The sequence below is a fragment of the Bos grunniens genome, chromosome X (genome assembly GCF_055505025.1).
Source record: "Bos grunniens cultivar Pamir isolate PY7600 chromosome X, Bosgru_T2T1.0, whole genome shotgun sequence".
Lineage (NCBI taxonomy): Eukaryota > Metazoa > Chordata > Mammalia > Artiodactyla > Bovidae > Bos > Bos grunniens.
Window position 1 is genome coordinate 84,004,235 of NC_141194.1, and position 27,419 is coordinate 84,031,653.

At 43.0% G+C, this 27,419-nt stretch overlaps 1 protein-coding gene across 18 annotated transcripts in view; it reads right to left on the reverse strand.

Moving 5' to 3' along the window:
• PAK3 (p21 (RAC1) activated kinase 3) overlaps nt 1–27,419 on the reverse strand; it is a 126,474-nt gene that overhangs the window by 96,923 nt on the left and 2,132 nt on the right. For 10 of the 18 annotated variants that reach the window (XM_086388084.1, XM_086388086.1, XM_086388077.1 and 7 more), the window contains 2 exons: nt 22,337–22,435; nt 1,605–1,806 (listed from right to left, as the gene is read on the reverse strand). In XM_086388084.1, the coding sequence (XP_086244210.1) occupies nt 1,605–1,779 (175 nt within the window). In that variant the 5' untranslated portion in view covers nt 1,780–1,806; nt 22,337–22,435. Of the gene's footprint in view, nt 1–1,604; nt 1,807–22,336; nt 22,436–23,838; nt 24,444–27,419 lie in introns of those variants that run through there. The other 8 variants (XM_086388089.1, XM_086388088.1, XM_086388076.1 and 5 more) reach the window with 3 other exon arrangements.

The following is a 27,419-nucleotide window of genomic DNA, read 5'->3' on the forward strand; positions in this document are numbered from 1 at the left end:
ACAAAACAGAAACACCAGCCTCTCTGTTTCGGCTGGCCTCATGTCAGCATCAGTTGGCTCATGCTCTTCAGAAGGGCAAACAGGATTGTTTAAGGGCTTCCGAAGCATGGCGGTCTCAACAGCACCAAAGATTTGTGCACGCACATGACTCTCCTCTTCAGTTGCTTTCTACAGTTGTGGAAGACATAACGCGGGAGCTGCAGGATCTAGTGGTTCTTTCTTTGGCACCACTGTCACCTAAGATTCAGTTTTCATGTCGTGCATGCATTTCCAGGTGCACCATGCATTTCTCAAACCATCCATTGCTCTAGGCAGTTCTTTCTTTTCGGGATCCACTTTGGTGTCTGAAAATATGTCTTCAAAAATTCCTCTCACGTGATGGGAGATCCCTTGCATGGAAAAGTGAAAGTGTTAGTCACTCAGTCATGTCTGACTGTAGTCTTCCAGGCTCCTCTGTCCATGGAATTCTCCAGGCAAGAATACTGGAGTGGTTAGCCATTCCCTTCTCCAGAGGATCTTCCTGACTCAGGGATCAAACCTGGGTCTCCTGCATTGGCAGGGAGAGTCTTTACCACCAGGGAAGTGTTTTCTTATTCCTTTGTTTTCAATCCAGAGGTTTAACAACATTTCTGTCTTTTCCATCCTTGGGTCACCAGGGATAAAGCATTTATTACATGCCATAGGTATACAGGAGGCGATATTGGCCTGAATAAGAGTTTCAGCTTTCCTTATGGAAATTCATTAATACAATATAAGCTACCTATAAAGCTATGTTTTACCTTTAAGAAGCTTAAGAGTGTCCCTTTTCTCTTCAAGAGATATTACTCTTCTTGCCCTTTAGCGACTTTCTCTGATGCTGGAGCCCTTGTACCTGGTTTCACTCTCTTCTGCCACAATAGTCACATTTATAGAAGCTATGTTTAGGCTTTATGCTAATTAACACAACCTGACAACTACTTATGAGGGATTTTATATTCCCCAATGTCACAAAGTGTCAGCATATGATATTTGAGGACCAAGGATAAATGATAATATACTGTTGTGATACTTAGTGTAAAATAGGCTGATTGTGTAGGGGATGACTGGCAGAAGAATGGTAGAGGAAACAAATGACTCAGAAATTTCTGCACACTTTGTGATATAGTCAGACAGACAATAACATGGCACTTGGACTGACTTCCATATGCTCAATTCAACATTTTCCTGGTTGTCAAAATGGTATACAGAAGTAAATCCACCAATACTCAAATTCCTAATAAGGACAACTTGTGGTTAGGAAAGGATTACTATAAATTCTCCTTTAAGTTTTATCAGAAAGAAAGGCACTATTCATATTTGTAAAACAGTCTTCTAGCTATGATTTCCCGTGGCTTACTGCTGAATTCAATGTTATGTGAAAGACAAACAAAGCATTTAAGTGTATTTTCTGTAAACCTACAGTAACAATCAAACATCATCCTCTGACAAAATGTAGCCTCTGAAGATGGATATGCAAAAGTCAGGCAGGCCCTGAACAGCCCATGCTCAAGAAATGACTTGAGAAAGAAAGCGACAATGAAAGAATAAACTAGCCCCTTTTCAACGCCCGGCCACTGATACTTTACTTTTATCCCCTCCTCCTGGGAAGATAGAGCGAAGCCTGGCTTTCTTATTCTTCTCTTCAGGGGCCATAGGAAGTGGTTTGGAGCTGTGGTTGAGTGCCGAAGAATCCCGGTTGTTACTGTTCATCCTCAGCGGGGGAGCTGGGGGTTTCTCTTCATTATCCAGACCGTCAGACATTTTCAGTTATAACTGATTGCACAGCTCCTAAAGAAGAGGAGGTGAAAACAGGAGTTCAGAGAGGTCTGAAAGACAATCTGGTATATACAGGAGGTCTAACGTCTTAGAAACAGAAGCACTGGTCTCATGCAATCTCAGGTTTGACAACCATTCTGAGGGGTTCCTTTTCTAGAGGGAAGGGAGCTGTCTCCCTAAGGCCTAATGATACAATTTCCTAAAGAGGAAAGCAAAGGTGAGTTTTTTCAACATGTAGATACAAATACCTAAGATGCTTTCTCCCAAAGACACTCTATTTTCTGCTGTCCACACACAGTCTTTTAATGCACAATTTACAATCTTTCCTCTTTGTGAGCAAGATTGGGCACAGGAGCAGAAAGGGTGACAGAGGATGAGATGGTTGGATGGTATCACTGACTCAATGAACATGAGTTTGAGCAAACTCTGGGAGCTGGTGATGAACAGGGAAGCCTGGAGTGCCGCAGTCAATGGGGTTGCAAAGTGTCAGGCAGGAATGAGGACTGAGTGATTGAACAACAACAATGATCATTTTGGTCACGTAGCACCACCTCCTCGGAGTCTAGAATTGACATAGGCCTGGTTGTTGATTTTTGATGCCCACAACAATCATGTTAGTAACTTTGATACCGGGATGCCTTTGGCATCTGATTCTTACCTGTGTGTACCTGATGAACAAAACACATTCTATTGCTTTATGAGAAAGAACTGAGAAACAATCTAGTAAACCTGGTAGTTTCAGCAGAGTTGGGGTAGACTGCTAGGAGAAGCACTGCTCCATCTTCAAGTAACAGAGTAGATGACAGAACAGAGATAAGTGTCACCAGGAGCAAAGAGGAACTCCAAGGAGAGGACTGTTTCCTGAGGAGACACCATAACCCTATTCCTTGTCATATTTTATCTCCTAGAAGAGGCAACAAGGGAGTTGACAGGGGTGACAGACTTGTAAGAACCAGTTTGGGTCTTAGCAACTAATCTGCTCTTAATTTCATTATTCTCTAGTATTTTGTGCCGAGAGCTGAACACATTTGGGTTTCATCCCACTGAAGGGTTACATGAACTGGAAAAGCACAAACTCAAGGAAATGTTTCAGTTCCTAGCTGTCTTCCCACTCTAGTTCAAGTCTTTCCACTAGGGCCCTGACACTTGCCATTTCTAGGCAGGTGTTACAAGGACCTTCCAGGGGAAACAGTGGGGGAGAGATGGAGTGGGAGTTTGAGGTTAGCAGATGAAAGCTAATGTATGCAGAATGGATAAATAACAAGTGAACTATATTCAATATCCTGTGGTAAACCATAATGAAAAGGAATGCATAATATATATATTAATCATATATATATATATATATATATAGCTAAATCACTTTGTTGTACAGCAGCAATACATGCAACATTGTAAATCAACAATACCTCAGTTTTTAAAGAGTACCTACCAAGTGAATCTCCATTTCCAATACAAGGAAAATCAAATCCTACTGCAACAAAATCTTTGTAATTTCATCAAGTACTAACTGGCACTAATTAGCAGTATAAGAGCTCTCCAAACACAACTCAGCATATCACTTTATTCCAATAACATACCTAATGGGAGGGGGGTTCAGGATGGGGAACACATGTACACCCGTGGCGGATTCATGTCAGTGTATGGCAAAACCAATACAATGTTGTAAAGTAAAAAAAAAAAAAAAAAAGAAAATCAACAACAACAAAAACATTACCTGTTCTAATGAGAAATAATCTGCTATCATTCTTTTCAGCCCTTCAGAGGTTACATGTTTATTATTTTCAGTAATGAATTCTAAATTATATTACATTGTGGAAATTAAAAAAAAATTTACTGTTTAAAATTTTCTCAAATATATTGAGCCTGTAAGTATTCAAAAATAACTGAGTACCAATTCATAGCTTCTCCATCTGCACAGGTGACCACCAACAAACAATGATTGGTGAGACTGATTTGCACAAGAGATCTATTTTCCTTTGCCTAAATGTCATGCCTTGCATTATCTTAATGAATTAAGACCAATTCTAGTTTTTGGGGGGAATCATGACAGTGAAAATATTCAGTAGTAAATGTTTTGTCACTACCACCACCAGCTTTGTAAGTCTCACATTTTCCTATATGGGTGAAACTGTGTTCTCTTTATTGTTTACTCACTCGGTCATATCTGACTCTGCAACCCTATGAACTGTAGTCCGTCAGGCTCCTCTGTCCATGGGATTTCCCAGGCAAGAATAATGGAGTGGGTTGCCATTTCCTTCTCCAGGGGATCTTCCCAACCCAGGGATCAAACTCGCATCTCCTGCTTGGCGGGCAGATTCTTTACCACTGAGCCACCAGGAAAGCTGGTGAGACTATAGCACAAGGTAAAATGAAAAAGAAACTGTGATGCCAAGGATCAAGTATATCCATAGACTACTGGTAATTTTTTTAAATTTTTTTTTAGTTTTTATTTTATTTATTATTATTATTACTTATTTATTTACTTTACAATATTGTATTGGTTTTGCCATACATCAGCATGAATCCACCACGGGTGTACACTGTATGTGAGACAGCAAAAGAGACATAGATGTATAGAACAGTCTTTTGGACTCTGTGGTAAAAATTTTAACTAGAATATGAAATCAGTGCTAATGGGTCTACGTTCCCTTTCACATTTTGATCCTTCTCAATTCATTCTTTCTCCAGAAGATAAGTGAGTTTAAGACTGATTTCACCAATGGTATTCTGTATCAGACAGGTTCATGGTTTTTACTTAGTGTTGAAGAAGAATTTGCCAGACAAAGATTAAAAGCACTAGTTTTTTCACCTTGTGTGTGTTTTGTTTGTTTTCCTTTCTGGGTTTAAAAATAATGCCTGAATATGAGATGATTATTAAATAAAGCTCAAATGTACAGAATCTTGGTAAAAATAATGAAATTTGAAAGTTATTGCAAAAGAACTGAGGATTGTAAGTAAGACTTAGAAAACAGATTTCTGAAAAATGTGTCTCATGGGGAGAGAGAGCCACCATATTCTGGATGATATCTGTTTTCTGAGGACATATTTAACTTGAGATGACAGAAGCCAGAGAAACATACATGACCTCTTTAAAATTATATACAAAACTGATCTTACACAATAAGGCAAGTAGGAGTCTGAGCTATTCAGGGTTCTAGTGCACCTACGTAATCCAAAATACTAGGCGCCTTTGTTGTGAATAACTAGGTGTGGCTAACAGTGGCTTTTTTCATCCTTAAATACTCTCTCTGGCTAGAGACTCAAAAAGTAGATGCCCTGTTTCTTTTCAGGTCGAGATTAAAAAGGGCTACTTGGAATATAGAGCTCACACTATACTCTCCTATACTAGACTAGAAATTGCTGCCGAAAATATGAATACCACATACTTGCCATGGTCCACATCACAGGCATTCTGTAAGGGACCCAGCTTAAATGGCACACCTTTCTACTGCCCAGCAAACTGGAATCAGTTTAATCCTGTTCAACTCATCAAGGGATTATAAGAAGGGCTGAAATAAATCTCTTACAGACATGGAAATGAAACTGAAGAATCTTGGTCCATTTTCACAATAGGAACACGAAGCAAATAAACACTCAGTTTACCTAGACATTTCAGATTCAGTTTTGCTCAAATTATCCTAATATTACGTCAGTTCTTTGTGACCCTTTACAAGGCACAACCAATCTTCATCTTTTTCTAATGGTCCCAGATAATTCTGAGTTTGTGACAAAGGAATAATGTGGGCGACTCCTTATCTCTAACTCACCTTAAAAGCAAGGGCTTCAGAGTATACTTTTAGGTGACCAATGGAGAAAGGGTAGGGCCCTGTAAGGCACTCTTTTTTTTTTAAATATAAAATTATTTATTTTAATTGGAGGTTAATTTACAATGTAAGGCACTCTTGCTGTTAATCTATTTGCTTCCCAAGTGGGAGGTATCTCCAGCTATTCCACAAACATAGAAAAAAAGGGGGAGTCTATTCTGTTATGTTTATAAACAATGCTGATTTACTAAGCCAGGTCCCTCCCCTGAGACACCTCTCTACAAAGGAAACTATTAATGGATTGCTGGTTCAATCTGCCTATGAGGTCATTATTTCCAAGATCTTGAAAGAGACTATTTTGTTTGGGGTAGCTGTAGGCTCTACTTCAAGAGTTGTACAAAAGCACCATTATTCTCCAGGAACCCAATCGAAAAACTGTTGATCTTTAAAGTTTAACTGTTGTTGTTCACTTCTGCAACACAGAAGAAACTTGCAAGTGTGGGTCATGCTGGACCCAGCCACCAGCCATGTCATTTCACTTTTAGAACATGGCCCTTTGCATTGTTGGAGGAACCGCTAATTTGAATGGACACCCAGCAACAGCTTGTATCTGTTCACAAATTGCTTTCAGACTTGGCTACTAGGTTTTTTCCAAGAGAATTGAAATGACTTTTGCAGATGGTATATTTTTGGTCCAGCCCTTGGGAGTTAATGTGGCTTACCAAGGTTCTGTAATTACAATTGAAATTCATCAGCAGTAAGAAATGAGCCTCTTGTCTCATGATAACCAAGAAGCTGGAACAACCCTCTTTCAGAGTACAAAAAAGATTAATTTCTTATTTTCCTCCCTCCTTATCTCCCTTTTCCCCTCACTCTGCTATATACTTCCATAGTCCCACCCCCAAATGCAAGGGCAGGCATGTGCACATAGGTGCACACACATGTGCGTACATGCGCGCACACACACACACACCCCTTCACTGAGTCGCCTTTTGACACAGAGATTTACTACAAAGTATTTCAGAGGAAAACTTTTATCAAGATGCATGGCAACTTTAGATGAAATGATTAGGCACTGTATAAACTGCTCATTCTCTCATTCTTCCAAATGTATTCTGTTAATGTGGTACCAAATGAAACCCTCAGAGAACATTCAGTAGGTTTAAAAAAAAAAGCCACCAACCTGCATGTTCCAGGAGTCAAGGGGAAAGATAGGTGCTCAAACATATTCTAGATAATGTGGCCAAAATTCATACCATGACATAAGTGTGGAATTGGATACAATCAAAAATACCAATTGTGCCCATTTGTCACAGGTGCTCTACTCGCATGTGTGAAAGGTGAGAATCCAGAAATACTGGTCCTATGACTTGCAAGACCATCTATGAAGCCACTGGCAACTGAAATCAATATTTTCATCAGATCTGATACCATCAGAGACAATGGTATCTGATACCATACAGAGACAATGCATGTCTGTATTATTCTGTCTGCTTTCAAAAATCTAAATCACTGTTTATTTGCATACTTTCCCGATGAGAAACAAACTAATACTGGCCTCCTTTCAAAAACAAAAGCCTAGGCCAGCAGACACACAGCCATTATCTAATAAACCCAGAGGTAAAGTTCTCAAACCACCAACCACACAAGGCCATTACTATAAATCGGTGAGCCCATCAATACTGCTTATGTCCCTCTCATATCAAACTAGAGGATGTAACGCAGGAATGAGATGCAGCCCAGGGGAAATTTCCAAGGTTTCTGACATTTCTGAGATACCTACAAAAATAATAGGGTTGGCTGCAAGACACCTGAAGCTGATGAGATGACAATCAAACTGACAAGTACACATAAGAAAGAAGATTGATTTTGGTATCACAAAAATGTAGTCAACAAGTCAAAGAACTCTCACTATGTTAAGACATTAATAGAACATTAGGGCATTTCAAATTTCTAGAATTGGGTAAATCTTTATAGCAAGAATTAGCTCTACAGATCAGTAAGAAGTGAACTTTTAATAAGTTTCCAGATTTGGAGGTATTAGGCTGACACAGATTTAAAGTCAGCCAACATCTCCTTAGACAAAGATACCAACACTGGACTGTTCTTTGTATTTGGGGATGAGGTTACTGCTTTTACTGTGAGAATGGTGTTTACACTGAATTATATTTGGTTGTGGGAAAAAGGATCCAAGAGTTACTTGCTGGCTCTTTCTTGGGCTCCCTTGTAAACAGAAGTACACATTTTTCAAGATGGCTAGCTGAGCTTCCAGGTATAAACTGTGATGGGGACACAAATGATGCTTCGCTAACTAGCCTATGCTGATACTAAACCCACTTTACCTTAGACACATTCTTAGCAACTGAAGTAGCCAGACACTTACGATTGACAGTGTAAATAGACGTAGTGAACTGTTTTCAATTGCCAAAAAAGGAACAAAACACCTGACCTTCCACAAAGGGTACAATGTATTATCCTTTCAAAGAATATACAGTGCTTTGCATTTTACAGCAACTTGCATCTGAAGATTTCTAGCAAATTTTCAGCCATTGTTTCCCATAATAGGCTAAGATGCCAAAGAAGTGAGAAAGGGCATTCCTCCCATTCTATAGGGAGGAGAAGCTGCCACATCTGTGTCCCTCAGTAGCCCTAAACCCCCACTCCCAGGCTAGGTAGACAAGAACCTGATGGGCCCAGCTTAGCATTTTTACCATCTGGTCTCCAACTGCATGTAGTCATTAAAAATGTCATCCCCCTCACTAGATCATAAACTCCTAGAGGGTAAGAACTCCTCAGTCATAACTGTCATGCTTTCATACTGCCTAGTACAGTGCCTTGTTCCCAGTAGGCATTAAATTCACATGTGAGGGAATGAATGGAACTCTATATGTTCTATGCATTTGTTGAAGCTCTGAGTACATTTTTCTTAACGTTGAATAAGCCTATATGCTTACTCCAAGCAAGTCTGAGCCAAGAAGGAGTTTGGACATTTTGGCACTAGTCTATTGGCCAAGAAATTGGGCATCATGGAAAAGCCAGCCACCTTTGGATTATCAACACCTCATTGTTCACTATATGACCTTGTAAGGACCACGAGTTTATTCAAGCTCTGCTCTTATTTGAGCCAGACAACAACATGTGAAGAAGGGAGCACCATCCACATTTTCCACATGGGGAATTAACAAGGCATAGAGGTTAAATGACTTACCCAAGGGTCGTAAAATAACTGCCAAGAACCGAGACTAGAATCTCGAACTCTCCTCAATTCCCTTCCCTTGATACCATTACAATGTGGATCCAGGTAAACCCACCCACACATGCACACACTCTTTCTCTTTATACATACACTTGCATCCTCCCCAAATATTCATATGACAGTTCTACCTTTTTTCATTTCAACCCACTTGAGGCTGGTACTTACTGATTTCAACTGCATTTCTCATCCAAAGACCCAAGGCTAGAAGATTTACTGACACAACTCCAGGAGGATTTGTTGGCCGGTAGGACCAATTCTTAGATGGCCTTGTTTTGGGGCTTGTCTGTTCTGGGGCACTCACCAAGGGAACTCTGCTATCAGAGACAGGGGTGTGCTATTTCAGAGAGCCTCGCCTGGGAGATACCATTACAGCATGTAATGGAGGGAAGCCATTTCGAAGATCATTTGATCAAGAGGAGCTGAGCTACTTATTAGGCAGATTTGCAAAAGCAGCCAGACAAGTAAGGGAGGCACTAGCTCTTTTTACAGCTGCCTTGTTTCAGTCTTAGATCCTGCAAAAGATAGCTCACGACTGACACACATACAAAACATGGTCACACAGAACACATTCATGCTCTGTCTCACACACAAGAGCAAATGAGGTCAGTTCTGCTGTAGTCCTATTCTCTGCTAGCATCTTTCTGAGTGACTTCCATTGTTTGCATCAGGAACTTCACATTAATGAAATCCAATAAGCCAGCATATTATAGTTGCAAATTTCAATGATAGGTTGCAAATAAAGAAATTAATAGGTATACCACGGCATACTGCACATATTATGTGGGACAAGTAGCTCCCTATTTGAGCGACTTCCTAAGCTTCTAAATGGATGCAGCACCGTACTTTATTATTCATTGTGTATGCTGCATGAGCTAATGCCAAGAAAATGCTAATGACCATCTGACGTGTGTTTATATTTGCAAACTGATGCCTTATTACAGGTTTGGGCTTTTCATTTCCAACACTGATGTTCTAAAAAGAGAAAGTAAGATGCAGGAAGAACAGAGGTAGAAATTGTTAAAGCATAAAAAAGTAAAAGATGCTTCAAATAAATGTGGAGGGGGGGAAGAGAAGTAAAATTCAAGTAATAAAACACTTCCTAATTCTCAAAACAGAACACAGTATCCTTGGAGGCTGTTGGACAGAAAAAAATTAGATGCAGATGAGCAGCCCAAGTGAACAGGATATGGTAAACCAACATCTTGAGTCTCTGGGGTTCTAACTGCTCTCTGTGACTATGCATGGGTGATAATTATACCCTTCCCTGATCGACTCTAGTGAAAGTCACAAATTCCCTTAAACTCAAGCCTAAAAATTCAATTGCCAATATTGCTAGGGCTCTTTGTATATATAGAGATGTCTGGACATTGTTTTCAAACCTGTGCCTTACGGCTCATTGACCTAGGAACTTGGTCTAGTCTCAATTTTTCCATACCCAAATTGGCTTTCTATAGGGAAGGTACCCACTGAACATTTGAAGAGAAGAGCTACATGGGGTCAATTGAGACATTCACATAACATTTTTGTAAACTAGGAATTTAGATCATTTTAGCAAAGCTCATATTCTACCCACCTGCTGCTACGTTGCTTCCGTCATGTCTGACTCTGTGCGACCCCATAGACGGCAGCCCACGAGGCTCCCCCGTCCCTGGGATTCTCCAGGCAAGAACACTGGAGTGGGTTGCCATTTCCTTCTCCAATGAATGAAAGTGAAAAGTGAAAGTGAAGTCACTCAGTCGTGTCTGACTCTTAGTGACCCCATGGACTACAGCCCACCAGGCCCTCCGTCCATGGGATTTTCCAGGCAAGAGTACTGGAGTGGGGTGCCATTGACTTCTCCAAATTCTACCCACCACCCCTCCAAAAAAGACATTTTGCTAGAACTGGAGGTCAAAGAATTTGAACTGGTATAAAATGCAGCAACTCTTCTTCCAGCTTTTGCCCCTCAACCAAAGTTTACAAAAGAACTGAGCATGTGTCTATATAGCATGTGGGGGGCTATAGTTAATGAAGAGGAAATATTATCTTTAAAAAAAGGAAGAATGGGAAATGATCAGACCCAATTTCCATCTATCACACTTCACAAATGGTAGGGGATAAACTGCTGGCCACAGCCTTAGTTGTAGGAATTCCCCATCTCCTACCCCCACCAAAAGGGATTATTATTGTCTTAAAGAAAACTGGCCCTGGGTCTAAGAAAAGATTACAGTCCACCCAAAGAAATTCCTCTAGAAACCAAAAGCCTAAAGGATGACCTCACAATCAAGCCTGCTGGCTTTCCTGTACCAGCTAAGTTCACTTATGAGCTTCCGATCCACCAAGTGATTCATTCTCCTTGCGGCTGGGTACTCAGCCACATGGTTGTGGCTGCCACTGCCCAGTTCTCTAAGATATGGCTCATGACTGGTTCATGCTGGAGCAGACCCCTCCTGCAGCACACGATCAGTTTTGATGCCCCAGTACTCATCCGCACACACAAAGAGAAGGCTGTCAGATACCTAAGTGTTTCTGTGGCCTGGGGAAGTCCCCAGACTGAGATCATAGGGCCCAGCCCTTACCTCTCAAATGAAGGAAATGATATCCTGGTAGGAAAAGTGCAGATAAAACAGAAGCAGGATTTAGTGCAAGGAGTGGGAATCAGCAGAGGGACTCAGTCAGTAGTTCCCAATGACTTCTGTGGAGCCAGAACTATGGCCTAGAACACATCCTGACCAAAACTGGCGGAAGGAAGGGACTTCCCTGGCAGTCCAGTGGTTAGAATTCCACACTTCCACGGCAGAGATAGGTTCAATCCCTGGTTGGGGAACTATGAGCTCACGTGCCATACAGCATGACAAAAAAAAAAAAAAAAAGTGGCAGGAAAATGGGAGGAAAGCTGAGTGTTCATAATAAATAAATATATATAACTCTGTATTACAATTCTGTATAAAGCAATGGTCATCTCAGAGTGTTCTTTCTCCTTTAAGATTGAGCCTAATACATTCCCTGCACTTACAATTATGTCAGCCAATCACCAGCGAGTTATACAGCTGTATAAAGAGAGGAAAAGGGAAGATCTTATGTCAGCCTGACATTGCTTTTTATAGGAAAAGAAACCAAGTACATGACTTCTTATTATGGATTGCTGATTGACTTTCATTTCAAAGAATCTGAAGACCAAAACAGAGACCTGCTACCCTGTAAGAAGGTCAGATAGTAACTCATGCCTCTTAAGCAACCCATCTGTGCTTGTATTCATTTATTTCAATAACAAATATTTATTGAGGCTTATGTACTAGGTACCATGCGAGGTGCAGGGAGTAAAGAGATAAACATCAGTCAATGTCCAGCCCCGAAAGAGATTATATAGGCTTGAATAGTGGGTTTCATCTCTGGCTGCATATTGTATATAAAATGTATATTAAATATACAGATAACAATACAACTACAGAATAGGTAAGGGCATGTGTTTTGCAAATTGAAGAGTGTTAAAAAAAAAAAAAGAGGGACTGGAGGAGTTCAGAAGGAAGAAAAGACACTTTTTGACTACTCTCCTACTAGGTGAGAAATTAGTACCGATTTTAGTACCAATACCTGCACATTCAAGGCAAGTGTTTGATATGGATGTTCATGCCTTTCGTCTTCACGCCACCAGCATTCATACCTACCAGGTATTGTGTCAGGTACATGGAGATACATACAAACAGAGATGAATGAAGACCAGTCCCAGTCTTCAAAGAGCTCACAGTTAAATAAGGATGGTGGACATACATACATGCAATAGGAAATACAAAGGGATGCAACCCAGGTAGGCAAAGGATGCATTAGAGGGACAGAGCAGAAAGGGTAACTAATGTTCTCAGAGAATATCAGACATATATCACTTCAGCAGAATATTGAAGGATGAGTAGGAGTTTGCTGGGGTTTGAGAAATGGGAAGTACTGGGGTGGTGTAATACATTATTCAGGAGTATATCCCAGCAAACAAATACTCCAACTATGCCAGATCATGTTTCTAAGGACCTGTTTCTCCTGAACTAAGAGATTCTGGTCCTATGTAAAAACAGATCTTAAAACTCTGGAAGAAAGTAACACATATAAGACTTTCAAAAGCCAGAACACAGGATCCTGGTAACATATAGAAGGGACCAGTACGGGTGGCACAAAGCATTTTCCAGACCTAAAGTCATATATGAGCAGAACAGACTTCTTTGAGGGAAAATATATTAAGACTATAATAAAAAAAAAAAAAAGACTATAATATGTGGGAAAAGAAACCACTTCCTTTCATGTTCCATTTAAGAACTAAGTTGCATCTTGTTCCCTAATTTTAATTTCTGGAGTTGATTTTTAGTTAGGTCTTTTTATAAACCCCCCAAAATTGTCTCCAACCAAAGAAGAAGGGCTAGTTCTGGCTCCATTCCTTGATTGTTCTGCAATCTTGTGGCAATCAATAAATCTTCATAAATAAATTCAATCCTTCATTCAGCATTTATATAGTGTTTAATATGTGCCCAGAAGGAGGGGGATGCTTTGAAAAGTTAGTGCAGGAAGGGTAGCTAGTATTCCCCACAGGTGTCTGAGGATACTACACTTGAGCAAGGTATTGAAGGATAAGTAGGAGCTCACCATGGTCTAGGGCAAGAGATGAACTAGTTAGTCTCTGCCCTTGAGGAAAACAGTTTTATGGGTGTTGGCCATGGCAGCTCAGGGTGAAGATGACAACAAGTAGCTACTGATGGACAAGAGAGGGGTTCCCAACAGCCTGAAGAATGAAGCTTCACAGAGGAAGTATACTTGAGTTGATTTTAAAAGGACAAATAACCAAAGGTAACATTTCAGGCACAAGGAACATGTACTAAGACCAAGAGAAGATTACAGACAATGCAGTATGAGAGAAGCTACACGTAACTTGATGCAAAAAAAAAAAAAAAAGACCAGTAAAGACCAAATTAAGAAGGATCTCATATGCCTTTCTTAGGGGTTTGGACTCTGCCTGTCTAGATAAAAAGCCATGTGTGAGGAAGCATGGGCAGTATAGAAACAGGAAAAGAGAGGTTTCAAAAAGTAGCTCTATTCTGGACATTGGCCAAAGATGGCAGAGATGCTAGTAGTGGGATTAACTGGTCTCAGGACCCTAAATAGAAATCTGGGTACAAATAGAGTTCTATCCCAAGAAGCCCGGAGGAGTGTGGGAGGACTAATATGGGTTTTTTTAGCCTTTAGGGGGTCTTCCAGCTTTATTTAAGGATAACTGACAAATTTACAATGTATATATTTGGGATGTACAATGTGATTAATGCTTTAGTATATGTATACAATGGGAAATGGTTATCACAATCACATTAATTCATACATCCATCATCTCACATTGTTTTATTTTTTGCTTTGTTTTGCTTTTTGGTATGTTGAAAACACTAAGATCCGCTCTCTTAGCAAATTTCAAACATACAGCACAGTATCATTAACTATAGTCATCATGCTGTTCATTACATCCCCAGTGTAGCCTTTACCTTTTGTTCAGGATTCCAGACAGAACTGTGCTTCAGTTTGTTTTTAGGAAATGAGAGTAAACAACTAGCTTAGAATGGTGGTTATTTAAAAAGCTAATGAAGTTGGTATGCTGATAACAAATATGATGATGTGGAAGGCCCCTTAAATGAGCAGCCACTGGACTGCCACCAGTAATCATATTCCCAAGAGAATTCTAAGAACACATTATTCTGGTTTTGGCCAATAGGACAGCCCTTATCAGTTTCATAAAAAAATTGTCTAAATTTTTATAAAGACTCTACCAACAAACATAAACATTCTACAAAGACTAAATATCTACAAATGGTCCTCAAATATATAACTTTTCTACAAGTCTATGTACAAAGAAGAGAGAACAAACACCGTGACACATCGGATAGCTCAATAAAAATTATACTAGAAATATCTAGTGGGAAGCAAAACAAAGATCTAAGAACCTTGTCTTTATTACATAGCAAAAATAAAAAGCTGAAAGGAACATCAATTCACATGTGATTGGGAAAAAATTCTCTCTAGCTATATCTATTCCTCTCAATGTGTGTGCTCAGTTGCCCGGTCGTGTCTGACTCTTTGCAACCCCATGGACTTTAGCTCGCCAGACTCCTCTGTCCATGAAATTTCCCAGGCAAGAATACTGGAGTGGGTTACCACTTCCTTCTCCAGGGGATCTTCCCAACCCAGAGATTGAACCTGCACCTCTTGCATCTCCTGCATTGGCAGGTGAATTCTTTACCACTAGTGCCACCTGAGAAACATTCCTCTCAACAGAGACAGCAAAATTAAGACAATAAATATAGACAGAGTAGCAGTCATAACATGTTTATATGGCATTATGGAATGGTTCAATGGAGAGCAGGATATGTGGGCTGAAAATATTAATTTGGAGACCATCAGCATGGAAGCAGGTGCAATCTCCTAATAAGACACAGGATGACAGAAGGCAAGATCTCAGCGGAACACCAATATTTAGGGGCTGGAGGAGGAACCAGGGATCCTTGAGAAACACGGTTAAAGAAGTGGAGGAACTGAATCTATGACATCATGGAAACCAAGAGAAAAGTATTCCAAGATGAGTATGGCTATGAGGCAAATGTCACAGAGAGGTCAAAAGTGCGCTTATCTTTTTGTCCTTCCATCCTTTTCCTAGGGTTCCCTAAAGTTGATGCCTCATCATTTTCAGGTCAGAAGAGAAACAGCCAAGGAGCCCCAGAGGTCTAGTGATGTGTTTCAGTATATTTCAAGAATTTCTATTTCCAGGCTCTGGACATTTGGTACTCCTCGAGCAGCATGAACAACACCACATGACATGCCTTGAGAAAGATTTTCATTTTGGTGGGAACTGGTCCTGCCATAGCCATATATCACCACGACCCTCAGCTTTGCTGCAAAGGACACTCTTATGATGTCACATTTGTTGCACTTCTGTAACATGCTGGACAACACACAAGACACAGAGAGAAACACCACAACACAGAGACACAGAGAGAAACACCACATGGTTCAGAGAACAGAAAAACTGTAGCTACCATTTAGACATTTTTTTTTTTGCACAAGGTTTATGCTCAATTCAAAGAGGTTGTACTTGCTAACCACCACCTCAAAGACGCTGTGAAGCAAAGATGCAAATATTCAGCCTGGACTGGAACCTTCTCAGCCCAGCACTGCTGCTAATGAGCTTTATCCCTTGATTGCTCTGAATCTTTTTCTTCACAGAAGAAAGGTGACTACCTCACCAAGAGGTTGTGAGGATCAAATGATCCACATGTGAGAAATGAGTAAAGCAATTTAAGGTATGTTGCCCACAGAAGATGTTTACAATTACTGCCACAGATTTCATGGGCCATAAAATTACCACCATTCATTAAGATTTATGTCCTAGGCACTCTGCTAAAAGTTACTCATGAACCAGTTCACATAACTTGCATAACCCCTTGAGGTATCATTATTTTCATTTTACAGATGAAACTGACATTCAGAGACAGCAGCTTACTTGCCAAGGTCACAGAGTGAAACTATACAAAGACAAATACCATACGATTATCACTTATATGTGGAATCTAAAATATGACAAAAATGAACTTATCTACGAAGCAGAAACAGACTCAGAGACACAGAGAACAGACTTTGGAGACTTGTGGTTGCCAAGGCGGGTGGGGTGGGGTGGGGGAGGGTTGGATTGGGAGTTTGGGATTAGCAGATGCAAACTATTATATATAGAATGGAAAAATAACCAGGTCCTATTGTATGGCACAGGGAACTATATTCAATATTCTGTAATAAACCATAATAGAAAAAAGTCTATACAATCTCATGTCTGTGTGACTCCAAAGTCTATGCTCTTATTTATGCTTCCTCAATCACACTACAGTTTTATGTGAAATGATGAGTTCTCAGTTACCACAGCTTTTGCATAGACAACAAAGCTCTTAGGGCTTTGAGATGGGTGAACTGTGCTTCCATTGTGATGTTTTGGAACAAAGCTTGGAAATGAGCAGACCCAGCGCCCACAATGCAGGCATTTCAGCATTAGAATCAAGGTCAGAGGTGTGCCTGTGGTTAGAGACCAGATCTTGGGCTCCACCAGCATAAGGAGTCTTTTTCATTCCTCCTCCCCTAAGTTTCGGTATACCAGCAAATGAAGGTGACATTACTGAAGGCTTCATGATTTCAAGGGAAATGTTGTAGGATGAGGGGGGACATCGAAATGAACAAGAAACATCACTACAGTGGCCAGATAAGGATGTCCTAAAATGACACAGGAATTGAGGAAGTGCTCATGGGTTTTCTTTTTCACTCTTCTTAAGTGGGAATGAGCATTGACCCAGCTTGTGGTTAAGAGAAATAAAAACTTAAAGAAAAGCAGGCAACAAGTTCTGTGAAAATTGGGTCTTTGGCAGCAAAGAACCATACTGTTTCTCTGTTACTTCAGGGTTCTGCCCCTTTGAAAGCACCACAGTCCAAGGGTTGTGGTAAGGATAGTAAGAGCTACCATTTGTTGAGCACTGACTTTGTGCTCAACATTTGTTGAGCAAGACATTGCATTTCATCCTAACAACTCAATGAGGTAGATGGTATTAGTGTCATGCCCATTTTACAGATGAGGAAACTGAGACTTGAGGAGCATAGGTAGTTGACTCAAACAAGGTTACATGGTAGGAAGTAGCCAAATTGGGATTCAGAAGCTGGGGTAGCTAATTCCAGAGTCGGTGCTCCTAATGCTTCTTGCAAAAACTGGACTCACTAGAAAAGACCCTGATGCTGGGAAAGACTGAGGGCAAGAGGAAACGGGGATGACAGAGGATGAGATGGTTGGATGGCATCACTGACTCAAAGGACATGAGTTTGAGCAAACTCCAGGAAACAGTGAAGTACAGGGAAGCCTGGTGTGCTACAGTTCATGGGGTCACAGAGTCAGACACGCCTTAGTGACTGAACAACAATGAACAACACCACCTCTATCATAATGAATGAACAGGTTATTAGATATTTTGAGAAGTATAAAATACCATATAAATACAAGGGGTGGGTCTCTTTACTTAGCACTCCTCACTGTATTGAAGTGAATTCAGGTAGGTGCATTTTTCCCCTCCTAAATTTCAGTCAGTACTGTCAGTTTTATAATTTGCTTTCAGTTAAGTCTCAGCACATTGGCAGAATAGATCAAATATATATTTGCCAGGAAATTTCCCTAAAGCTGTCTCCTGGAGGAGGTGGTGGCTAAATCTTAATTAAGTACAAGATTTCCATTAAGGTCTAAAGGCTCACTTTTCTTCCTCTGCCTTATGCCCAGTGATAAAGTGCTTTGTTACACAATTTTCTATAAAGATGAACCATCTTCCCTGTGCTTAAGAAAGACATCTATGAGGCAGTCTGCTTTGGGAAGTGGCTTCCCTAATCCTGACTGCTGTTTCCAACCACTTATGGGCCTTCAAGGCCTTTGGATGTTGAAAAACCACTGGATGACATGATAAAAATTCCTCTAACCCCAAACTTCAAGACTGCTGCCCTGGACTACAGTTTCAAGTTGGTGACTTCATCTTTCTCATTCAAAGGAAATTACATCAAAGGCAGAGTCTGGGGCTTTCACCCTTTGCATTTCCCCCACTATGTAAGGTCCACAGAGGACTCTCAGTCTGAGCTGGTAATGCCATTGGAATTCTGGGGTGGAGGGACAGAGGCATTGGATCTGTCCTGACAATATGCTGCTGCCCACCCATCCCTTTTAGTTTCTTAGCTGAGTTTCACAAGCAGCTGCTCTGAGTCTGGCATTATGCCAGGCATTGAGAATCCAAAATAGGTAAAGTGATGTGGTCTCTACTATTGAAGACGTTCTCAATCTAATGATGGGTGTTCATGGCAGGGTTGGGGGGAGCTGTTATTCCAGAGTACAGGCTCTTCCCTATGGTGTGCCAGAAAATACATCACATGGTAGCACAGTCGTATTTTGCACTATTTTTCCTCCAGGGAGACTCCAGCAGGGGCAGCCACAGACTAGGGAGACTCCTACAGGGTGCTGGTGTGGACTAGGGTGGCTCACAGCTCTGGCACCAGGCTCCTGATCTACTGGTTCACTCCTGGGTTTTTTTCTCACCCTCTGCAAGGAAATCTACAGTCTGTCTGGAGTGCAAGGAAGTTTCTTCAGCTTGTCTTTACCCCCGCCTACTGAGAAATTTCCTCTGTTGACTTGACTTTTAACAGCTGTTGAAATTCCAGTGGAGTCTATATATGCACATGCACACTCACAATAGAAATGCATTTTATTATCCAGCTAGCTCATTAACCTTCTCTTTCTCCTCCTTGAATACCATGATTCAGAGTAAACAGGGGAAAAGCAGACCTGGCTGGATGAGAGGTACCTGCTTGGAAGCATGACTGCCCTTTCCACGTGTCTAATCAGCAGGCAATTCCACATCATAAACATAAAAGCAGACACCTGCATTTGCATAGGAAACCACTAACAGTGCTTAAAGAAATGCACGCCTCACCTTCATCTCCCCTTGGGAGGGAAATGAAGTGGCAAGTTAAGCCATAAACTTGGAAAAGACAAACAAACCATCTAAATTCTAACCTCTCTGGAAAGGACTGGCTAAGGTTCTGCCCATTAGAGATGATTTCTGCAAAAGGAATCTATGGCAAAAGGATGTAAAACTTGATCTAGGATTTGAGTTGCTTCTTTTTAATCCTAGACATAAATCTCCTTACTTTCTGCTAGAAAGATCCAGTTCCATTGGCACCTGCCTAAGAGCAACTCTCTTCCTTTTAGCTGAGGCTGAGAAGAGAACAATGGCAAATGGGGGGGGGGTGACAGTTGTGATCATGAACACAACTGAGTGTGCCACAATGTGTATGTATGTGTGCATGTGAAGTAAGAAAGTGTGTCAATGTGGTAAAAATCAGTCTATGTGTATACATAGGGAAAGTTTTACATGGGTGTGTACATTAGAGTGTGGGTCACTATTTAGCACTATTGTGAATCTGTCAAAATGAGTGTTGCCATGTGTAAGTGTGATTACATGCAAATGTGACTGAGTTACAGTGATTGTGTCAGCACTGAGTACATGAGTGGAAGAGAAAGCAATCCAGAGTGTACAAAAACAAGAGTTTAAATAGGTGAGATTGTGTTTATGGTGTGAGCATGTATAAATGTGAACATATGAGCATGTATACACATGTTTGTGTCCTGGTGAGTTATGAGATGTGTAAACGTGTAACTGTAAGGAGGAAAAGTGATGACAGTGCAAATGTGTCACAGTATATGAAATTGAGTGTGTGTATGGACTGCATGAGAAACAGGCAGAGGAATGTCAACCTGTATCCGTACACAAAGTGTGTGTGATTGTGTAGGAATTTGGGAGTTAAGGGTGACTATATCATCTGTGTGGATGTGAGTCTGTAGGTATGACTGGGAGTGTAAGAACGTGAGAAGGAACATCAATGGGTGAGTGTATGAGAACGTGAGCATGGGTGTGTGTCAGTATGGAAAGGTGAATATGACTATGGGGACTTCCCTGGCGGCCCAGTGGTTAGGACTCTATGCTTCCACTGCAGGGGGCACTGGTTTGGTCCCTGCTCGGAGACTTAAGATGTCATGTGGTGGGCCAAAAATTAAAAAAACAAAGTTAAAATACAGTGCATCAAATATATTAAATTAAAAATAAAATAAATAAATGTATGTATCAGTGCATGGCAGTAGGAATGTACCAGTACATAGTGTGTCTGGAAATATGACCATGTACGAGGGTGAGGGGTTAAGGGTGATCATTGCTATAAATGTGTCCGGTGTGAACAGTGAGTGTGAGCCAGGGAGGTAAATATGATCACGTCAATGTACAAGAGTGTGTGAGTGTGCATGTTTTGTGTGTGCATGCACATGTGTCTATGTGAACAGTGGAGGGCTCCAAAATAAGATGCTGAGAGACACTTCAGGAAGTGTCTCCCCTGCCCCAAATCACAATATATGTTGAGTTACATGCACGTGCCTTAGCTGCTCTCAACCTCTATCTTCTCATGGGTAAGAGAGATGATAAAAATACCTACCTCGTGCTCGTATCACTTTTATAATCAGAAACAAAAACAGCAACTATCAGAAAAAAAAAATACCTACCTTGCAGAGTTACTGTAGGATCAAACGGTCTCATGCAAATAAAAACGCCTAGCATAATGCTGGCAACAGTAGGTACTCAATAAATGTAAGTTATTATTGTGGCTGTCATTGAACACCCAGGAGAGACCCAGGGGCTTGCCTCTTGTTTTAGCCAGTTCTAGTTACCTTCTGTTGCTCCAGCTCTATAGAGGATCCCCTGCCAGGGCATCTCTGGAAAGCTGAATGCATCGGTATCGACAAGGCTGTAATTTCACACCTTCACTTTCATGGCCAAAAGTCTGGAGCTTCCCTCTCCATGAGAAGGCATCACAGAAACACCTGCCACTGAGTTGCAGTTCTCCTTTGTCCTGGAGGCCCAGGACAGGCTCAGTGTGAAAGAGAACTGCACTGCATATTCCTTGTTTCTTATTTGAGTTTGTTTGTTTTTCCCATGGGGTATTTTTTTTCTCTTTTGCTTGTCTGGTTTTGCCTTGGGCAATATGAGAGACATCTCTGCAACTGACAAAGAGACAGAAGACCAGACAGAGAGAGGGACAGTAAGATACAAACAGATAGCTAGACTGTAGCATATAGCAACAGAAGGCCAGATGGAGGAGACGAAAGAGGAAGAAGCTGTCATGGCCACCTGAGAGGAAAAGACACAGGTAGATGATCAGAGAGGCAAGCCAAGAAATCTGAAAGAAGTGGACAGGAAGAGAGAGAGGCTCAAATGGAAAAGCTGGTAGGGAACTGTCAGACACTTGAGCGAGACTAGGGAACTGTGAAATTTGGTCACTACTCCTGAAGAGCTTCAGTCTAGTTTACCTGCCAAGAGGAATATGCTAGAAACCATGCAAGACCTAGTTAAGGCAGCAGAGCAACAAGGGCTACACTACATGCTATGGACTCAGCGTTGTTGGAGAGTTGGGGAAGGACACACCCCCTGGCTGGGTGGGAAGACAGAGGGAAGGTTCTGGAAAGTTTAAGTTAAGCCTTCCAGACCCCGAAACTGGGATGGCCAGGATAGGGGTACGCTTTGAATAGGAAGGTAACATGAAGGTTATGGGGCGGTAGAAATAACAGGAAAGAATTGGTGAATTTGTCGCACGTGGCCGAAATGCCACTTCACTATCAGGAAAGCAAGAGGAAAGGAAATGACAGCTTGATGGGATGCGTGCCTGTTCTATACTAAAGCTCCTAGATGGCGCTTGACATTTGCAAAGGACTTGACAATGACTGTTAGCTTATTTTTCTACTCCAGGATGTAGGTCAAAGCTGTCATTTTCATATCAGAGATGGGAAACCAAGGGCAGTGGTATAAGTCCCCAGAAAGTAGGGTCTTTGATGGCAGGAGCTCTGGTGGAAAGGTGGCATTTACCTGAATTCCGAGATCCCTAACTTCCTGCCCTGGAATCCATGACTCACCTCACACCACCACTGCTGCAGGACCTCCGATGGGCTCAGGGCTGGGAACAGCAGCTGTCACAGGGTGCAAGGACTCAGCTGCTCTCTCTTGGGGGAAACCTGCCAAGAAAAGCATTGTGGGGGAATGGGAACCTCTTTCCCCACCTGCTCCTGCTCCATCTCCCCCAAACATCACACACACAAACACACACACACACTACAGAAAATCCTTTAAGAAGGCAGAGAGTCAGAGTCAAGAAGTATAAAAAAGCCCATGTACATCAGAGTCCAGACAGGGCACTGAACTGGGAGTTTCAAGTTGAGAATGGCTATCACTTCACCACTCTGAATCTACTTGCTAGTGAGTGGACCACCCTCAGCAGCTTGCGTAAGTGCTGAGAGCGCTCAGTCAAATATGACAGATGTGAAATATTTGCATATTGACAGGAGATGGTATCATCCAGTGGACAGGAGGAAGCCATGAGATGATGGCAAATGCAGGTTTGGCTCTGGTGATACCTGAGCTGCCTCAAGACCCAGCTGTTCAGCTTATTTCATCCTTAACCTCCAAGTCTCCACCATCATTTCCATTTCCTTCTCAAAAATGTCCCTCACTGAGTTGGTGAGCAGAGCACTTTGAGGTTCCCTAACTTTCTATCATCTCAGAGCTGCTGAGGGCCTCAGCCTCTAATCCTATTTGGAACTTTCCTCTAATCTCTGCCACAGGGATGTCTTCCCTAGTCTTCTCTAGATTTCTTTGGGTGAATACATCCAGAGCTTTTTAGGAGGTCACAATTTATCCTAGCTTCCCCCAAGAAGTTTCCATGCCCAACCACAAAGAAGACAGGGTCGGTTTAACCCCTCCCTTTCCTCACAGTCACTTGAGCCTCTCAAGGAGGAGACTGATATTTCCTTGACAGGACCCCAAGCTCTGCAATCCTTCTCCTTCCTTCCCTGCCCGCCTCTTCTCCACAGTCTTTGTCCTCAAAGAAGAGCAGCACCTATGGGCTAACTTCCAACGGGGTCAGATCCAAGCTAGCACACGCAGAGGGTCCTAATCTGAACACATGGATGGATGGATGGATGGATGGGTATTTTAAAGGTAGAGACAGTAAAATTGAAGCCCCGGGGAGCCAGGAAAAGCCCCATCATTCCCAATTCCCCCCTTCTAGAATAAAAAGACCAAGCCATCCCCCAGGAATGCCAGTTGCTGCTGGCAAGCCTCCCAAGCACGTCTGTCCCCTGGGGGCCCTAGCATTCCCTGGGCCCGTCCCACATGCACACTCCAGGCAGTCTTTCCAAATCCAACCCACTGCGCTGCTGAGCCGTATGCTGCCCCTCCCCCCCTGCATGAGACCATCCTACAAGGGCATGGGGTGGGGGCGAAGGAGAGAGGGCTGCCAAAGCTCCTGAGAGGGCTCAAAAAGAAGGGCCGCAGTAAGTCCCCTGCCCATCCCCTAGTGGGGAGGCACACTAGAGGACCTGGAGGAGGGCAGGGGGCAAGTGCACCAGCCAGTACTAACCAAGCAGCTCCAGGTTTGTGTGCCGGATCAAGAGCTTTCCTTAGGCAGACCTCCACTTCCCTTCAGCCGCTTGTTAACTCCAGGGCAGCCTGCTTTGAGCTGACTGCACAGCTGGAGCCAATGCAGGAGCAACAGCAACAGTAGGACACAGAGCTCCACCTAGTGGTCACACTCCTCCCACCCGTCTGGAGGTTAGTGTTGGAAGTCGGGAGTGGAGGTGTCCTGTGTGTGAGCACAAATGGGGTCAGGTATGTCTGAACTGCATCCAGTATCACTTCATATTTGTGTGCCTCTACCATGTCCTCTGTGTGTGTGTGTGTGTGTGTGTGTGTGTAGTTGTGTTTATATCGTATTGCATATGCATATCAGGTCAGTACCATATTATATATGTGCCCTGGGCCTGTACTGTGTTGCATGTGTATTCCATCTATTCTGTGCTGTGGGGTGCCTGGGTCTAATCTATATTGTGTATCATATGTCTATGCCACATTGTGTGTATCTTCTTGTGTGTTTATACTGCTTGTGTGTGCACCTGTGGCTCAGCCTCCTACTGGAGGCAGAGGTAGAGATCAGTGGAGCCCCCGTGTGCCTACCAACACCCCAGCCTTGCTGCCATCTTCCTGCCACCATCTGTCGGGGGATTAGGGTTGACACCTCTTTGGTGGGGGAGGGAATCTGTGAACAACCACTCTCTCTACTACAGAGCGCCCCCTCCCCATGGTAGGTGCCTGGTCCAGCACTGAAAATATCTGGGAATGTTCCAGAACCTTTTTCAGGCCCAAAGAAGGAAATTGGGCACTGGGGGTGGGATGGCTTCCTCTCTTAACTCCCAACCCCAGATGGGCCTGCAGGAAGCTGCAGCCGCCTAAGTTTCTTCTCTGGGCTGTTGGAAGTATTGGACCCCTTCTCCACAGGGAGTAGTTGCAGAGCAGGTTAAACACTGACACCCCGGGTATAAGGGGAGCTCTGTCAAAGGCATTCCCATTGAGGTCACTAGAGGGCGCAATTGTGCTGATTGTTAGGGGCAATGTCTTAAAAGTATAGAAATTCAAAAAGTCCACCTGGCTCAAAGAGAGAGCAGGATGGAGGAAGACAGAAGGAAAAAGATACAGACCCTAAGCCAGGCCCTTCCTTCACCTTCACCCCAAGAGTCAGAGCGACTATTGGGTATCTGTCTCCACCCCAGGGTATAAGATCTGGGTGAAATTCCCCATAGCGCGTTTTAGGGGCTTGGTTGAAGTGAAAAGTAAAAAGTGTTAGTCGCTCAGTTGTGTCCAGCTCTTTGCAACCCCATGGACTGTAGCCCACCAGGCTCCTCTGTCCATGGAATTCTTCAGGCAAAAATATTGGAGTAAGTAGCCATTTCCTTCTCCCGGGGATCTTACTGACCCAGGATCAGACACAGTCTCCTGCATTGCAGGCATGTTCTTTACCATCTGAGCCATCAGGGTCTTGGTTATAGGGGGAGATTCTACACGTGGGCATCTCCCCCCATCCGACCCCCTTCCCATTCATTTTAAATAAAAGTAAGGCCACACTGCTGAGAGAGATGAAATGTGTGTAGTGGTTGTGGACTTGTTTTGTACTGTCTTCCTCTAAATTAGAGGAATGCCCAAAAGTATTATTTAAAAGGGGTAAATTGAGGGGAAGGGCCTCTCCTTGAGTGAAATTTTTTTCATTACCAAGAACAAATGGACCCACTTCCTAAAATGTTACTACCATCTTAGGAACCACCTAGTTCACCCCGGTCATTTGAAAGACAAGGAAACTTGAGGCCCAGAGAAGGGGAAGAAACTCTCAGACCAGAACACTGACTTTTGGACTCCCATGGTTGGTTCCACTCCAGCTGTTTTTCCCTTTAAAACTTCCTTCTTCGGACTTTCCTGGTGGTCTAGTGGTTATGACTTCACCTTCCAGTGCAGGGGCACAAGTTCAATCCCTGGTCGGGAAATTAAGATCCCCCATGCCACATGCCACGGACAGAAGACAAAACAACTACCAAAAAAACCCTTCCTTCTCCAAATCCAGGACCCTCCCCACCTCAGGGCAAAACCCTGGCCTCCATCTCCACTGTGTGGTCTCCAAGATTGTCCTATATCACTTCAGTGATCAGGCACCCAGGCCTTATCTTGGTTTCTATTCCCCACCAGAAACCTGTTTCTCTCTTTCCAGCCTTCGAGCTCTACTTCCTTCATTAAGCTTCCTGCCAGCACAGCCAGCTGTGGCTCTGCCATCTTGCCCTTCCTCACATCCCCCTGGGTGCCGTGCAGATCGCCCCAACCTGCAGATAACTGACCAAATGTGCAAACCAGACACGGATCCATTGCATTGATTAACATTTCCAATTAAACTCCGGGTTAGGCTATATTAGTGACTCCAGTAATCACCGTGGAAAGTGAAAAGTCCCTCAGTCGTGTGTGACTCTGCAATCCCATGGACTATACAGTCCATGGAATTCTCCAGCCCAGAATACAGGGGTGGTTAGCCATTACCTTCTTCAGGGGATCTTCCCAACCCAGGGATCAAACCCAAGTCTCCCGCATTGCAGGCGGATTCTTTACCAGCTGAGCCACAAGGGAAGTCCATGGAGGTAAATGCAAATACCTTCACAAGGAAGCGGGGCATGAGAGGAAGCAACACATTCTGAGAGGAAGTGGAAACAGGCTGCTAGACCCGAAGGTTCATCTGGTACCCCTAAAGCAGATTTGAAATATATGCCAGCCTGTCACTTGTTCGGAGGCTCAGGCTTCACACCTGAAATGGAGGACTCGGGTCCCTGGTGCCTGAAGTCTTGCCCTTGCCCGCCCCCTGCTGGAGAAGCCGAGTAGTGCCTAGTGCCGCGCTGGCAGCCGAGTTCCGCGCCCCTCTCCCCTCCAACCCCGGTCCCCGTAGAGGCAACCGCCTGGCCTCCAGCAGGTGGTGAGGTTGGGGGGAACAACAGGGGAGCTTAAGCTGAACTCTAGATGCCTCAGCAGCTTCACTTACCTTCTAGGGCAGTGGTTTTCGCCATCCCTGGCCTGCACATGGGCCCTTGGGAAGGAGGACTTTCTTTTTGAGCATGGACAGATACATACCCCCATCCCCCAAGCAGGGGCCCCAGGCCCAGCCCTGGCCCACCCCATGTACAATCAGTCAACCTACCGTCTAGGCCAGGTTAGAAGCTCCCTCAGTCCCTTCTGAGGCCCTGGCCCTCCACTCCCTTCTCCTTACCCAGGAGGAAGAGCCAGTTGTAGAGAGTACCCTGCTCATCATCAAACTTCTTCCCTCGACCGACCAAAGCTACCGGCTCCTGAAGGCAGCTTACCTGAGTAGGAATGCTACTGATTCCCCAGCTATGCAGAAATTGTCCCCCTAAGTCTGGGCTAAGCCACAGGTGCCTCAGCAGCAAAATTTCCTCTAGTTCACCAAGGAAATCAGGGCCTTTGGGCTCCTGGGAAAACGCTGCCTTTTTCTTCTTTCTCTCTGTGGTTTTATTCCTACCTACTCCACTGACCTTACCCACCTACTCTATCTGATTTCTAGACCTGATTTGGGTTTTTTTTTTGCCTTGGCTACCCACTTTGACTTCACAGTAGCTCAGC